The sequence below is a fragment of the Nannobrachium achirus genome, assembly GCF_963921795.1.
Source record: "Nannobrachium achirus genome assembly, contig: SCAFFOLD_380, whole genome shotgun sequence".
Classification (NCBI taxonomy): domain Eukaryota; kingdom Metazoa; phylum Chordata; class Actinopteri; order Myctophiformes; family Myctophidae; genus Nannobrachium; species Nannobrachium achirus.
Window position 1 is genome coordinate 44,527 of NW_027664686.1, and position 17,474 is coordinate 62,000.

The window sequence follows — 17,474 nt, forward strand, 5'->3', positions numbered from 1 at the left end:
GACAACCCCGTGTTTCACGTCATATCCCAGTCGCTCAAGTGCAAGGCGCATCTGAAGCTGGAGAGCACCATGTGCCCGTGCCTCAGCATCTACTGTCCGCCGTACATAGAGGTGAACGACCATCTGAAAACCCTGATGAACATGATCGTGCCCAAGGGCTTCGAGGCCGAAGTTGTCGGGCAGTCCGTCACGGAGTCCAACACCAAGAGCGACACCGTGAGGCCGTTTGACACCAGATGCCTGGAACAGTTGATGCGCAACAAGCTGTCCTTCTCCGACACGCAGCCCGTCGCCTTTTACATCGGCTTCGATCCCACGTTCGCCAACGGCACCAAGTCCTGTGCGGGCCTGGTGTCCGGGCTGGCTCTGCAGAACGGGTGCTTTGCGGTTAGTGTCATGCGTACGTTCAGGTCCACGTACAGAGTGTGAAAGCAAATGTTTGACTCCCGGGCCCGGGAGTCCCCGTCGCCGTCCGTGTCGTCTCTGCCCGCCGCGTATTCCACAAGGGACGCGTCGTCCAGCACGTCCACTATGTTGACCGCTATCTGCCTGTAGTCCGTCACCATCCTGTCTGTGAGAGGGTCCCTCTGCGGGATTGTGATGTGGTGAGAACACGTGACGAGTCTGTTGAATTTGACGCAGTCGCACGGCGACACCGTGTCGCACTCGAGCCACAGCGTCATGCATGTTGCGATGTAGACTTTGGTGAGCCTGCACCTCGACAGCACGTCTTTGAGCACGGCCAGCGAGGCCGCCGTCCCCTGTAGAGTCAGCTCCACGGAAGTGACCAACGCCACGGGAGACAGGGTCTTGTTCCAGCTCGGCCAGACCGTCTCGAGTATGGAGTCCGCCAGATGGGCCTCGATGCCGAGGCATCCGGTGAGATAAGCGGACCCCTTTTGAGCGGTGTCCAACAGCTGCACGCTTTTCATTTTTAAAAGCATGTAGTTGGTCGCTATCCCAAAGTTCTGCAACATTTCCGGGGTGCTCATGGCCGAAACGAACATAAAATGCGAGAGGAAGGCGGTTGTGACTACCATGAATTTGTATTTTTCGCACAGCTCGTCCGTGTCCCACGTTGTCACTATAGTGATTATTTTGTCTACGATGAGGCCGCAGCGGCATTGGCCGCAGTTCATGGTTTCCTTTAGAAAAAAGTAATATGTGTATGTCGCTCTTTCTCACGCGCTGTATTTTCTTTCCTCTCTGTATCTTGTAGATATTCGGATTGGAAGAAATGGAAATAGGCGACTTGGAGTGCGGACTCCAGGAGGCCTTTTGCGCGCTCATATATTTGCACGCAAATGCCATGAAGACCGCCTTCAGGGTGAACTGGAACGCCGTGCCCGTATACATCATCATAGAGCAGAACACCTACATGGAAGAAGTGGCGATCCTCCTCTCCCGGGTCTTGCACAAACTCAACCACCCGATCACCGGCGGGTTTCTGGCCTACGGCTACCACAAGCGGGATTCCCGTCAGCATAAGATATATCCGGGCAAGCACGTGGGCCTGAACAAAATAGAAATGGTCACCCATCTGCACTCGAGCATCATGGCCTACAACGTGGGTTACATGGAGACCGTGGTTTCCTTTGGCGAGATGTTGACCGGAGAGGCCAAGGTCCGCAGGACGCGTCTGCAGCAGAACGTGCCCCTGAGCAATCACAACACGCAGACCGAGCCCGGGATGGTGTCCACGGACATAAACAACATCATGCCCAACAACCTGATCCAGCAGGCCACCGACAGTAGCTTCATGTTCGAGGTGGACGGCCCTATCATGTCCCGGAACAACATAGCCAAGGGCGAAAACCTGCTGAAGAAACTCAGGGTCGAGCTGTCCGAAGTGTCCACTCTGAAATGCAGCAACAAATTCATCACCGGGGGGAAGCGCAAGCTGGGCGGAGAGTACTCGAAAGACGACATGTTCGCCGCTCTCATACTGGTTGTTCACGGGTACAGGGAGATAGTCAACAGCGACCAAAGCGTGTACTTGTCTAAAACGGCTATACGAGGGAGTCAAAGAGACTGCTGATTGCAGAGGCTGACGGCAATCCTCCAGAGCCTGGTCAGCCTGACGTTTCTCGATTTTCTCGTTTTTTGAGTTTTTCGTTACCACAGTTGCATTGTTGCTTGCTCTGGATGGATCTTTGTCGGTACTCTTGTCTAAATGTAAAGTGTCTTGAGATAACTTGTTATGATTTGACACTTAAAATAAACTTGACTTGACTTGACTTGACTCCCGGCTCTGTGACTTGGAAACCGGGCGTGCGAGCGCGGAACTCTCGGATTCGGTGTCGACAGTCAGAGAAAAGTCTTTATTTGTCCGCCTTGGAGTGCTCTTGGGGCTGCTGGCTGTCGGGTAGTGGCATGCACAGCATATGTCCGTGTCCTGTTTAGGATTTGACCCCCACATTTTATGTTGGGTGTTGGACAGCAACTCTGGCGCTACCTCCGTGTGAAGTACGTTCACGGCATTGAGAATTTTTACGGCGTCTCTGTATCCGTGCCACCGACAACAGCGGTGCGGTTCGGTGGGATTGACGTGCGCAGCAGCCATGGTCTTCACACTGACGGACTTCACACTGACGTTGTCGGAGCCGACACCGATCCTGCCGTGTGAGAGGCTCCCGCAGTGTGAAAGGGGTGCGAAATGTGGGGCGGGGGGTGGCTTTGCTTTTAGTCAACCTGGGCTATAAGAATGCCAGTGGGTTTTTTTCAAGTTTGGTTAATAAGAATTACACACAAGAGAATGTTTTATGCGCTTTGGTGTTTATTTCATACAATACAGAGTATATAAAATGATCCCCCTCTGTCCCTCTCAGGTGGGTCCCAAGTGTTAAAGCAGAGTAGACCTACCGTGTGTGTGTGTGCGTGTGTGTGTGTGTGTGTGCGTGTGTGTGTGTGTGTGTGTGTGTGTGTGCGTGTGTGTGTGTGTGTGTGCGTGTGTGTGTGTGTGTGTGTGTGTGTGTGTGTGTGTGTGTGCGTGTGTGTGTGTGTGTGTGTGTGTGTGCGTGTGTGTGTGTGTGTGTGTGTGTGTGTGTGTGTGTGTGTGTGTGTGTGGGTGTGCGCGCGCGGGAAATTCCCCCCCGTGTTCTGCTATGGGAGGCTGAGCGTGGGAAAGTCCCCTCTACTCTGTGTGTGCGTGTGTGTGGGTCACGAGAAAATCGTGACCTCGGCATCGCATCCGCTTTGCACTGCCGGACGGACTCCCGGGGCCGCGAGTGCGCCGCAGCGCACTGCCTATGCGGGGCCCGAGTTCACGAAAAAATCGTGAACTCGGCGCCCCATCCGCTTTGCACCGCCGGACTCCCGGGGCCGGGAGTGCGCGCAGCGCACTGCCTATGCGGGGGCCCGAGTTCACGAAAAAATCGTGAACTCGGCTCCCCATCCGCTTTGCACTGCCTGTGCACTGCCTATGCGGGGCCCGAGTTCACGAAAAAAATCGTGAACTCGGCGTCCCCATCCGCTTTGCACCGCCGGACTCCCGGGGCCGGGAGTGCGCGCAGCGCACTGCCTATGCGGGGGCTGAGTTCACGAAAAAATCGTGAACTCGGCTCCCCATCCGCTTTGCACTGCCTGTGCACTGCCTATGCGGGGGCTGAGTTCACGAAAAAATCGTGAACTCGGCGCCCCATCCGCTTTGCACCGCCGGACTCCCGGAGCCGGGAGTGCGCGCAGCGCACTGCCTATGCGGGGCTGAGTTCACGAAGAAATCGTGAACTCGGCGCCCCATCCGCCTACCGTATTTACCACTAGCTACGAGCTGTCAGTTTTTTTAAGTTCGTCACATCCATCGCGGTGATACAAATGGCGCTCTGGACAGCGAGTCTGCGCGACGTGCAGGCAATGCCATACGAGTATGCTTGCGTGTCCGTCGGACACCGGTTGTACTGCTTTGGCCGGCACAGGAAGCCACGGCTTCGGCCACGCGGGCGACGTCGTCCCCGAACACATTTCGGAGAGGATGACATTTGTGCAAAGGACCCCTTTTCAACACGGTGTCCTTGAGTTGGACATTGCTTCCGGCCACAGCAGGAGGAGGGACGGGAGGGAGTCCAGCTGACATTCCCACCCTCCGCTCCAACCACACAGCCGTACTGATAGGAGACACCGTCTACATCTGGGGAGCAGCAGAGTAGACCTACCGTATTTACCACTAGCTACGAGCTGTCAGTTTTTTTAAGCTCGTCACATCCATCGCGGTGATACAAATGGCGCTCTGGACAGCGAGTCTGCGCGACGTGCAGGCAATGCCATACGAGTATGCTTGCGTGTCCGTCGGACACCGGTTGTACTGCTTTGGCCGGCACAGGAAGCCACGGCTTCGGCCACGCGGGCGACGTCGTCCCCGAACACATTTCGGAGAGGATGACATTTGTGCAAAGGACCCCTTTTCAACACGGTGTCCTTGAGTTGGACATTGCTTCCGGCCACAGCAGGAGGAGGGACGGGAGGGAGTCCAGCTGACATTCCCACCCTCCGCTCCAACCACACAGCCGTACTGATAGGAGACACCGTCTACATCTGGGGAGCAGCAGAGTAGACCTACCGTATTTACCACTAGCTACGAGCTGTCAGTTTTTTTAAGCTCGTCACATCCATCGCGGTGATACAAATGGCGCTCTGGACAGCGAGTCTGCGCGACGTGCAGGCAATGCCATACGAGTATGCTTGCATGTCCGTCGGAGACCGGTTGTACTGCTTTGGCTGGCACAGGAAGCCACGGCTTCGGCCACGCGGGCGACGTCGTCCCCGAACACATTTCGGAGAGGATGAAATTTGTGTTTTCTCGGTACGCGTTTTCGACACGGTGTCCTTGAGTTGGACATTGCTTCCGGCCACAGCAGGAGGAGGGACGGGAGGGAGTCCAGCTGACATTCCCACCCTCCGCTCCAACCACACAGCCGTACTGATAGGAGACACCGTCTACATCTGGGGAGGTATAATGCGAGAGGGGATATGGCCAAGGTGGAAGTGTTTCGACGATCTGTACGCCTTCGATACGGACACCCACGGATGGCGCAAACCCAACGTGTCCGGGTACACTCCGGAAGGCAGGTACTGGCACTCGGCCTGTGCCGTGGGGGAAGTCATGTATTTATACGGAGGATACACCAAATCACCTGGGCAGCCTTCCCGTCACATCAATGACATCTACACTTTAAACACCAGCACCATGACCTGGTCCTTGATTAATGCAAGAGGCCCTGGGCCACCTACCTGTTACCTCTCTACCACTACCATGGGGACAGAGGTGTTTGCACTCTCACGTCAGGACTTGAACGTGTTTGACACAACCAGCAACCTCTGGAGGCACGTGGCCCGTACCCCGGAACAGCTCTGGGAAAATTCGGCCTTTGCCTACGGCGGAGAGCTGTACACGTTTGTTGGTCCCCAATGGGGGGAAAAGATACAATCCCTGTGGAAATTCAACCCAGAGACCTGCACCTGGAAGAGAGTTACGCCCAAGGGGATAAGGGGATGCCGTGTAGATGTGAGCTATGGGTGGCGGTGTTTCCTGGTGAGAGATATTGTCATCGTCTTCGCCGAAGGACATCTCGACGATGACGTTTTCTACTTTGACTTGTCAGTGTTGGATTTAAGCCCCAGTTTGAAGACTTTGTGCAAGGTAGCGGTTATTCGACATGGCCTGACGCAGCTGGAACTTCCTCGCAAACTCAGAGAGGAACTGACAGCCATGACCGCGGACAGCGAGAGCGCGAAAGACTGGCACGCGGCACAAGCACACTAGACCCTGCTTTTCCACATCTTCCCCCGGATGCGAGAAGCGTGCTAGGGAAAGAGACCTTACAAATGTATATATAATTAATGAATGTGACTTTTTTGGCATTTGTGTTATTAAAACCCAATACGACTGAAACCCCCTTATACTAAGACATGTTATAATCTATGAATGTAACGCTTCCAACTTGTGTCATTAAAACCCAATGTATTTCATCCATCGACTATTGTTTCTTGTGTGGTTTTCCTCTCTCAACATATTATTCTGTTCTGTGTTTAAGGGCAATTGGTTTTGACGGTGGTGGTTGTAGTGGTAGTACAATCGTGGAGAACCATGGGGCGTTTAGTTTATTGGTCATTGGTACACAGCACAAGTTCACACGAGCAACAAAATTAAAAGCACAGTACTCGTCGACAGGCTCACGTTAAGGGGAGAGGCGAAGGAGCCGTTTCCACACAGAGAGTGCTATCGCTACACTCCAAACTCATTCTTCGGTCACCCGAAAGGGGCTCAGAGAGGAGGACCAGTGAAGCTTGTTTGAAAGACGTTGGACTGTATGGCGTTGCCTTTAACATTGACGATATCGACTGCCGTGTGTTTCATTGCTGTATTGTATGGAATAAACAAAAAAAACGTGTCAAAATGTGTCTCATGTGTCTTTTTTATTATTAAACCTTTTGTTTCAAGGCAACATCGCTCCGAGTTTTTAAAATATCCTCGGCGAGTCATCAGCTGAGATCACCATAAACTGGGGATCTCGGCCACGCACAGGCGTGCCACCGCGGGACTCCCGGGCCCGCGGCCCCCCGCAATGCGAGGCCTGTGGGAGGACGAGGCCTAACTGGTGATTGGGCTCCACAGTGTGAGGCTGATGGTAGGCTGAGATCACCAAAAACTGGTGATCTCGGCCACGCACAGGCGTGCCACCGCGGGACTCCCGGGCCCGGGACTTTGGCCACTTTAAGCCCGCGGTCCGGACTCCCGGGCCCGGGAATGGCTCAAAAAGTATTGTGACACACAGCACGATTTATTATTTTATACAAAATGTTATGGGAATATTTGGGTGCATACCGGTATATACCTCATGAACGGCCGTTGTCGTTTGGTGTCCCACCGTTTGTGAACTGGTTAATAAAAAGTTGAACCCCAATGTCGTGAAATTTGTGGCTGTAATGGTTTTTTATTTTCATTGTTACGCGCGTGCACGCACGTGCCGACACCAACGCACACGCACTCGCTGCCCCGGGAGTCCGGCGGTGCAAAGCGGATGGGGCGCCGAGTTCACGAAATCGTGAACTCAGCCCCGCATAGGCAGTGCGCTGCGCGCACTCGCGGAGCCGCGAGTCCGGCGGTGCAAAGCGGATGGGGAGCCGAGTTCACGATTTTTTCGTGAACTCAGCCCCCGCATAGGCAGTGCGCTGCGCGCACTCCCGGCCCCGGGAGTCCGGCGGTGCAAAGCGGATGGGGACGCCGAGTTCACGATTTTTTCGTGAACTCGGCCCCCGCATAGGCAGTGCACAGGCAGTGCAAAGCGGATGGGGAGCCGAGTTCACGATTTTTTCGTGAACTCAGCCCCCGCATAGGCAGTGCGCTGCGCGCACTCCCGGCCCCGGGAGTCCGGCGGTGCAAAGCGGATGGGGACGCCGAGTTCACGATTTTTTCGTGAACTCGGGCCCCGCATAGGCAGTGCGCTGCGCGCACTCCCGGCCCCGGGAGTCCGTCCGGCAGTGCAAAGCGGATGCGATGCCGAGGTCACGATTTTCTCGTGACCCACACACAAGCACACACACAGTAGAGGGGACTTTCCCACGCTCAGCCTCCCATAACAGAACACGGGGGGAATTTCCCACGCGTGCGGGCTGAATGATACAATCTTCCTTTCGGAAAGGGATGTGCCTATGGGGCGTGTGTATTTACCGTGTCCTATAAGAGAGGATAAAATAAGTCTCCTCCTGCAAAACAAGGCTTATTACAACCATTGTGTTTCCAGCACAATGTTGTACTGGAAATTGCTTCAGGGAGAGAGAACACCCTTTTTTAGACCATTTAAAACTTCTGTGGCAGTTGGTCACAAGTTGTACTGCTTCCAAGGATCCATTAGTGGAGAGGATCTTGTTGTTGTGCATTCCTTCAACACACTAACTTCGCAGTGGAAAAAGCTCCCAGTGACAGCAGAAGGAGGAGGATGTCCCACTCAGGTTCCGCCCAGGCAAACTGACTTCACGGTTGTGCTAATAGAAGATACTATCTACCTCTGGGGTGGCCTACAAGGTGGCCTACAGGAGGAGGCTTTTAACGTTCTTCATGCATTTGATGTCAACACCCACAGTTGGTTCACTCCGGAAGTCTCTGGAGCTGTTCCAGAGGAGAGGCACTACCACTCAGCCTGTGTCTTGGGGAAGGCCATGTATATACATGGAGGATACCTCATAAACAGAAGTGAGACCACAAATGAGATCCACATGTTGAACACTGACACAATGGTCTGGTCGTTCTTTAACACCAGAGGCACTGCACCGGCTACAGAAGGTCACTCTGCCACCATTATCGGGACAAAAATATTTGTATTTGGGGGAAGGAGGGACAGGAGGGAGATGGGGATCAATGACATGAGAGTATTTGACACAATTACCAACTGCTGGAGAAGTTGCACTTCTGCACATCCCATTCCGGAAGGAAGAGTGCATCATTCAGCCTTTGCCTACAATGGAGAGCTGTACATATTTGGTGGCATGGACCTGAATATGACCATGGATCCAATTTACCACGTCGACCTGTGGAAATTAAATCCAAATACCAACTCATGGAAAAATGTTGAGCCAAAGGGGATAGAGGGCCCATATAATCATACTCATTTCTATGGGATGTGCTCGTACGTGGTGGGAGATCGCGTCTTCGCCACATATGAACCCACAACACCATTTGCCTTGTATATCTTAGACTTAAATCCTAGTCTGGTGACTTTATGCAAGCTAGTAGTTATTAAACATGTTTTAGATCAGTCAGAACTCCCACATAACATCAAGCAGGATTTGGCAGTCTGGTCTGCTAGTAGTTATTAAACATGTTTTAGATCAGTCAGAACTCCCACATAACATCAAGCAGGATTTGGCAGACATATATATACACGAGATACAAGATCCTCCCCAGACTGATATTGTCATATGAAGATTTGCCATTAAGCCCGCGGTCCGGACTCCCGGGCCCGGGAATGTCTCAAAAAGTATTGTGACACACAGCACGATTTATTATTTTATACAAAATGTTATGGGAATATTTGGGTGCGAAAAACAGAAGATGTTTTGTCGTTTATTCCATAAAATACAACGGTTAAATATTCTTGTGGACATACAATAATTTGTTATGCGTTGTTCTACAGGGCTCTGAAATTGTTCTTCAATGTTCTATGCTTTTATTTTTTCTTGCTTTATTGTAATCATTTTACTTATCTCTTTTTTATGTATTTTTTATTTCTATTTTACTTTTTCTCTGTTAAGCACATGTGCTTCATTTTATGCTCTGTAAAGCACTTTGAGCTGCATTTCATGTCATACAAATAAAGTTTTATTATTATTATTATTATTATTTTCAAGGTCTTGTTATTTCTTTCTAATATTTGTATTATTAAAAATAGTCTCATCCTGCAACACGGGCTTATCACAACCACTGTGTTTCCGGCACCATGTCGTGCTGGACAGCGCTTCGGTGGCAACTGGAAATTCAATCCAAATACCTTCTCCTGTAAAAAGGTTTCTCCAAAGGGGATGGAGGGCCCATGTTTGGATGATGATTTTAAGCTCGCACATGGCTCGCACGTGGTGGGAGATCGTTTCTTTGCCGCAGATGAACTTGGCTTGTACATCTTAGACTTTAATCCTAGTCTGCTTACTTTATGCAAACTAGCAGTTGTTCAACACGGTCTAGAGCAGTCTGAACTCCCAAAGAAGATCAGGGAGGATTTGGCTGACATGTATAAAGTCACTTAGAGGGGAAAACAAGATCCACTTACTTTATGCAAACTAGCAGTTGTTCAACACGGTCTAGAGCAGTCTGAACTCCCAAAGAAGATCAGGGAGGATTTGGCTGACATGTATAAAGTCACTTAGAGGGGAAAACAAGATCCACCTAGACACTGATATTGTCATATGAAGATGTGCCATTAAGACATGGAACTCATTGTGGACTATGAATGAAATCAAGTTTTGATATAAATAAAATGCTTTTTCAAGTGCACACATCAGTTTAAGTCAAGAACCAACAGATTCAATAACGGGATCTATTATTGCTATATACATTTTTATTTGAGTTACACATTCATACAACGTGTGACCCGAGCACTCTTTCGTGGTATGCCCTTAGCCTTCGTGTCCTTAGCCTTCGTGCCTTTAGTCCTTGCAGCTTTTGATGCTCTCTTGGTGTTCTCGGGCGGTGTGCACCGAATGGACATTTTTGTCCTTTTCTTCTGAGAGAGCGCCACAGGGCTTTCCTGTCGCACGGCATGTTCAGGCTGTGTGCCGTTGCAGGGTTCTTGGGAGTCCTCTCCAGCGTCCGGCTCTTGGGAGTCCTCTCCAGCGTCCGGCTCTTGGGAGTCCTCTCCCGCGTCCGGCTCTTGGGAGTCCTCTCCAGCGTCCGGCTCTTGGGAGTCCTCTCCAGCGTCCGGCTCTTGGGAGTCCTCTCCCGCGTCCGGCTCTTGGGAGTCCTCTCCCGCGTCGGCTTGGTCCGCGTCGCTTTCGGTCTCGGGGACCTCGCGGACCCCTTGGGGAACTTGTCCTCTGGCAGGAACAGATGGCAGAAACCTGGGAGAGCGGGAGAGGAGAGGAAAGACGTATAGAGGAGGAGAGGAGGAGGTTAACCTCCTAGCTAGCGATTCCTCTTGCGATTCCGCTTCGATGTCGGCCTCGCCGAAGTCCATGTCGCTGTCGCCCTCGCCGAAGTCCATGTAGCTGTCGCCGTCACTGTTGTTGGGAGTTTCCGCGATTTTATCTAACTGTGAAGCTGAATGAAATCCGAGAGTTTTTGGCTGTTTCATCAGTTTCGTGATGAAAGGGGACGGTGAGCGGTTGGTCTCGTCCGAAGAGACCTGGTTCTCGTCAACCCCGTCCTGCTGCGCTGCCGTGTTGGGCAGGGGCCGGTACTGGGACTCACAGCATGCCGCCCGGAACGCGAGGTCTTCGGAAGCGAAGACCTCGGACTCGGCTTCCGGCCCTTCGGTGCCCTTGTACTCGTCTGCGGCGGCGCCAGCTTGGATAAGACCGCTCTCGGGAACGGGGTCAAGGGTCTGCGAGTCGGCTGGGGCGGCGGTAACGGTCTCCATAGTCAGAGTCCTGTTTTTTGAAATGTGTCCACCCTCGCTGCATCGCCCGATACTTAAATGAATTTCGATGGGTGGAGCTAAAGAAATGCACTTCACAGGTTTTTTTTAAAAACCCCGCGGACTGCGGACAGGGGTGAAATCTTGGGAAACAGGCGCGTGCAAGATGTACGATGAAGCCAGGGCTTTCCTCGACGCTTACCAACAATTGAAAATGGGAAGACGTCCGGACGGGAGAAGTCTCATCCACCTGTGTACCAACTTTTACTGCCGACGCGGGTCGCGGCCATCCAGCCTGGACCCTCTGTTGAAAGTGAGATGCGACCTCTGCACGGGACAGAACCTCGCGGTGACCATAGACCACAGGCTGTACAATTCTGTCGCCGGCAGGCTAGACCCCTGCGCTGTCACCGTGGCGTACGACACCGTGGTCGACTTTGACAACGCGGACGTCGGCCCGGCCGCGAAAGGGGAGATGGCGGACCGGCTGATGTCGGCCGTGCTGGCCGAAGCTTTCCGCGGCAGGCTTGTCTGCGTCATGGTCGTGCCTCATCCGAGCCACACCTTTAACGCGTACAGGGTAAAGATGGAAGTCGCCATGGATGCCGTGAGCCCGCGCAAGAAACGGACGCGCCGGTCCGTCAAAACGGACAAAGAAACGGCGCGGGAGACGCAGAGCCGCCCGGCGTTGTGCGGCGAGTGCAACCGTCCGACACTGGTGTGCGTGGGCTGCAAGCCCACGCCGACAGAGTTCAGCACAACCGCGGACACGGTTTGGATCACTGACACTGCGCACGTCACCGGACAGGTCGCACGCGCCATCCGAGAGAAACTGCTTCCTCTTGCCGAAGACTACCGGTTCCTCAGGATCACGTTGTTGGATCGTTTGAGCAACGACGTGCTGATGATCTGCGAAGAAACCAAGTTTTACAATGTAACGAAAAAATCGTGTGTTTTAAAAAGATAGAAAAATATACAATGTACCGGCTTCTCATTACCATTACTATGTACAAACCCCCGACTCTGTGAGTCTCAAAGTCGAAAGCCTTTCTGTTTTCCGTTTTCTATTTTCTTTCTTCTGTGTGTTTCAAAAAGATAAAGACTATACACGGTGTACCGGCTCCTCATTACCACACACCACTCACGAGCACCTCAGACCACAGACATTGCAAACAGTCAAAAACCACACAGTCAACCACATAATCATAATTCAGAATCACTTTATTTGTTATCACATTTTACAACATGACAAAATCTACTTTGGTTACACTCTGTACAAGAAACACAACACAACACACTCGAGAAGAGTATGCGGCGTATCGTCCTTCGTCTTTAGCTGAGGGTCCGAGGGTCTACGCCGTAATGTTTTTCCATGATCATGCGAGTGCTTGTAAAACATTCGATAAAGAGTTTTATCTCTGTCCAAGACCTCGGCCTAAACAGCATGCACGAATACACCCGCGTCCTGACCTCTTTGGAGCACTTGTTGTTAGTCCTCTGGTCGAGCACGCGGAACGCCGCGTCGTACTCCCAGTTCTTAGGCACGGCGAAAGATCTCGTGTTGGTTTCGCACAGCGGCTTGAGCTTCAGGGTGTCCCCGTCGAACACCGTCAGGGTTTTGCAAAAGCTGGCGGCGTTTTTCACACACGGCCCCACATAATGCTGCAGGGTGTACGCCAGCCAACGCGGTTTGTGAAAAGACGCCGATTCTATGTACGGCATCTTCTCCGTCAGCAGCTTCAGCTTCTTCGCGTTGAGCACGCTGCTTGGTATGCTCTGTTTTATCGAGCCGTTGCTCCACCGCTTCCTGCTCCCGCCGCACCAGCCGTACGCCTCGACTACGCTGTCCACGCAGTAGAAATCCCTTTTGAAAGCCACGACGCCCTCGAGACTGCTCTGCAGCAGGAGGGCCCCGTAGCACGTTTCGATCAACATCTTCGCCGAGCCCCTCACGCTGTTGATCTCCAGCTCCTGCATCCTGCACTTTCCGGGGAGTTCCGCCAAGCAAGTGAGCAGAAACTGCTCCTCCTCCGACAGATCGTTCACGCACATGCGGATGTACCGAACGGTCCCCCGTCTCGTCACGCCTTCCGTCGAGCCCCGCTCTTCTTCTCCGGCCTCGTCGTCGGCGTCCGAATCCTCTGTGACGCGCAGCGGGTCCGGGGCGCCCCAGAACTCCCCGACGATCGTTGGCTCCGGGAACTCGCTGGCGTGTCTGTACACTCTCAGAGCGGCCGCTTTGAGTTTGCGCCAGAGAGACGCTCCCACGTCGGGAAACACGGTCATGTAGGTGTCGTACACGTTGTCCGTCGGGATGACCATCTTTTCCTTGTATTGTCCGTATTTCTCTAGCCTGTCGCTCCTCTTGGTCACAAAGCACTTGGTTACGTTTTTCATCAGCTCCTTTGCGGACTCGTCCTTCAGCCAGGGCATGTTCATCACGTTGGGCAGGTTGCATTCCGCAAGGTTGGTGAACACCATGGCTCCGCGACTGTGGGCCATCGTGGGCACCTGCGTCTCGGAAGCCGTGACCGCCGACCTGATGATGTTCGCCACGGCCCTCAGAACCTTACTCGCCACGTCAATCCCCAGAACCTTGGGAGCGTGGTCGATCAGCACGGTCGGGTACATGAGCCTGTGGAAGACCAAAATGTCTATGGTCAGATGGTCCAACGACGCAAGGCTCAGGGCCCGGAACCTCGCAGCGTTGAGCAGCGTCATGTACGTCCGACAGTCGGACACCCCCGAGGTGGACGGCAGGTCGGTCCACGGCGGTATCCACAGGTTGAAGGCGATGTTGCACGCCTGCTTCATGCCCTCCATAAAGATCAGGTAGTCCAGTTTCACGGCATTGCGGTTCGCCGGTCTGTCAGAAGTGACCAGGACGGGGAACCGCTTGCCGAACGCCGACACGATGGTCTCCACCACGTTCATGTGCTTCTCGGTCATGTGCAGGCACTGCGAGTCGCACATCACGACCGCGGTCTGGGCCAGGTTCTGTCTGTACAGCATGGTCTCGCAGAGGACGTTCAGCTTCTTGCCCGTCACTTTGTGCTTAATCGTAGAGCCGGACATGGATCGCCTTATGGGGGGCCCGTACTCCGAGCCCAGGATCAGACACCTGTCACGCCAGGCTTTGGACATGAGCTCGAGTGTGTTTGTGCTCCAGATGAAGCCGGCGTTCTGCACGGAGCACACTCTCACGGTTTCGTGGGTCATGGCCGTTTTGGTCTTGTTGGTGACGGTGGAGTCGGTGTACAGCACGCCTGAATCGAGTATCTGCTTAAACTGGTTGGCCGCCTGGCTGGTTTCCGTGGAGCAGTTCTGCAGCTTTTCCGGAGCGTTGGCCACGTCTTCGAAGGTGAGGACCGAGCAGGTCCTGATCTTCCTGTTGTACACGAAGGCTCTGGGCGTGAAAGAGCCCAGGTCTTCCAGGCATTCCGAGATAGTCGCGAACAGCGCCCTCAGCACGTCGTTCACAAACGTCTTGCCTTCGGCGGGGCCCGTGGAGTTGACAATCATAAACTTTTGCGTGTGCTGTCTCGGCGCCGAGTTGGAGATGATGTACGAGAGCGAGACGTACGCCTGATAGAGCCTGGTGATCTTGAACGTGCCGAACAGCTTCTTGACGATGGCCCTGTCGTACACTTTGGCCGGGTGCTCCCAGCTACTTTTCGAGTTGACGGAGCCCATCCACAGCTCGTTTGACCCGTCGTCCGCGATGAAGGACCCGACCAGAGACCGTTTTCGCTTTCGGATGAAGTTCGACATGGTCGTGTATATCGCCGTGACGTTGGGCGTGCTCTGAAAGTAGCAGTTCATGAGCGAGTAGAACATCCACCTCACGTACGTGGATCTAGTGTCCTTGGGCAACATGGCGTGCTTGTCCTTCAGAGCCTCCTTGATCACCGTGTGCATGGTGTGCATGTGCGGGTAGAGCACCGTGAACTGGTCCGTGTTGCCGGCAACGAGAGCGTTGATCGACCCGCTGTAGTTTGCGTAGAACTTGGCATACTTGTGTATGCACATTTGCTTGCCGGGACAGGCGTCGCACGTGTACGTCAGCAGGTCGACCGACTGAGACGGCACGGCGTAGCACCGGTGCAGGTACACGCTGAAACACTTGAGGAGGTCCAACTCCGTCATGATGTCCCCCCAGCTGTACAGGAAAACGATCATGCCCTTGGTCTCGACGCTCTCTGTCTCCTGGCTGTTAAACGCCTCGAAAAAAGACACAAGCTGCCTCTCCACCGGTTTCGTTATCTCAGCGCAGTAGGCCCGGAACGTCTGCGTCGTGTGGACCTTCATGAGTTCCGACACGTGGCCCCATATGTGCTCGGGGTCCAGGTCCGTGGACTCGAGAGGTTTACCGGTGTACCTCCTCAGCGCCGTCAACAGAGACCGTAGCGAAAACTTGCCTATCAGGCCATCGTGAGCCACCTTCCTGTTGTGAAACAGCTGCCCGCCGTGTTTGGTGACCAGCTTCCTGGTGATGCACTGAGCAACGCAGTCCTGCTGGGGGTTCAGCGCTTCGAAGATTTCGTCGAGCTGTTTCTTTATGTCGTACCTCTTGACGTAGAGGTACGCGTACGACACCACGTTCAGCTTGTAACTCAGCAGTCTCATAAAAGCCCTGTACACGTGAGTCTTTAGGGGCTGCGGGGCCCCGGTCACGTCTAATCCCTCGTCTCCGAGCACGTCGTCAAAACCCGCGTCGTCGGAACTCACGTCCTCGGACTCACACTCTCTCGCCAGCCAGTTGTCGTTTGTCTTCACGAATAGGTTCTCCGTGGGCCACGGCAACACAAATACGAACACGTAGTACTTGGCCGCGCCGTCCCTGACGGGCAACGACCTAGCCATCACGGACAAGCTCAGCTTGGACTCGAGTGTGATCTGATACACCATGCCGTTAAAACAGAACGTGAGGTAGTATAAAAACAGAAAGAGCGTGGCGTTGTGCGTGTGGTTCTTTTTTAGGTTGGCAAAGGACAGGGTGTTGTCGACACTGTTGTAAAATTTGCTTTTTTCTAATATTATTTGAAAACTCCATTTGTTTTTCGGCAGGGTTATGTGGGTGGGAAACAACGTGTAGTCGTCCCTGCTTGGTTCCAGTGTGTCCGTATCCATCATCGACTCAAAACCCCAAACACAAAAAGGTGATAACCTTTAATCACTTGTCTCTCCGCCCTCACGTGATGTCACAAAACTCAGTTTTGTAGCCCATGCTCCATTTCGCACGAGCCAGACAAGCGTTTTCAAACAGATCTTCTTCTATAGCCTTGTGGCCACGTATTAATGGATCCCAACTCACAAATCAGCCAAGCTTTCAAGTCCATACTGCCGGAGATCCAGGACTCTGAACCGCAGAGGGACCGGTTCGACGAGGTTCTCGTAAAGTCGGTGATATACTCCGACCAAGAAAATAGCCTGTACTGCCGTTGTTACGACTTCGGCTCCGGGACCACGTTTACCATCAGGGTCGAAGGGCTGGCGTGTTTCGCGGGCTTTATCAAAACCCCCGATCCCGACTCCGACAAGCGGCTCGCCTCCCTCCTGCGATGGCTCCGAGGCTCGGTGCTGCACGTCGCAGACATGACCGTTTTTGTCGACGAGCTGAGACGTGAGGTCCCCGTCACAGTGATCGCCTTCAGCGACCCCAGCCAGGCGATCCAGTTTCTGTACGGCGCCCGAGAGAGGGGGTTCCACTTTGGCGAGTTCGAGCTCTGGTACGACAGATATCGATACGTGTCGTGGGACGGCAACACGCCGGCCTTGGTGAACAACCTGATGTTCGGCAAAGTGTACTTCATTCCCAAGGTGCCCGACAGGAAGGCGAAGTGCTGGATCCCCTCGAACTTCGTCTACTGCCAGAAGGCACAGGACCGCTTCACCGTCGGCGCTCCCGAGCTCGTGAAACGGGCTTGGGTGACGTGCGCTTTGGACATAGAGACCGTGTTCGATCAAAAGTTCAGAGACACGAGTCTGATGTGCAAGCCCTTTGAGGAGACGCAGTTCCCCTACGTCACCGAGTTCAAGATAGCCGACCAGACGGCTAAGTTGGCCGTGCTCAATGACGTGATGAAACGGGTGGGCTGCAACAGGACCATCAAACCCAAGCAGCGAGACACCAGCGGGCTGCTGCACGAGATCACGTCCGTGTCGCTCGTGCTCACCAACCAGCACGAGCCCAAGTCGCCCGAGAGGAGGAAAAAACTGATAGTGGTTTACAACAAGCTGAAAACCAACCACGATTACGAGGTGGACCCGTCGGTGTGCGACGACGTCGGCGTGGACCCGTCCGACGTTGGCGGGGCCGGGAAGAGGATACAGATCGTTCCTGCGAAAAACGAGCTGGACCTGCTGCTGAAGATGATGGGAGTGCTGCTGAAATCCAAGGCCGAGATAGTCTAC

At 53.5% G+C, this 17,474-nt stretch overlaps 1 protein-coding gene across 1 annotated transcript; it reads left to right on the forward strand.

Annotated features, from left to right (window-relative positions):
* Positions 1-4,621: 4,621 nt before the first annotated feature.
* Positions 4,622-5,758, forward strand: LOC308280855 (kelch domain-containing protein 3-like; the record flags this gene model as incomplete). The annotated part of the gene is made up of 1 exon (XM_080755172.1): positions 4,622-5,758. The coding sequence occupies one exon, from the start codon at positions 4,622-4,624 to the stop codon at positions 5,756-5,758; it is 1,137 nt and encodes a 378-aa protein (XP_080611298.1).
* Positions 5,759-17,474: the final 11,716 nt, after the last annotated feature.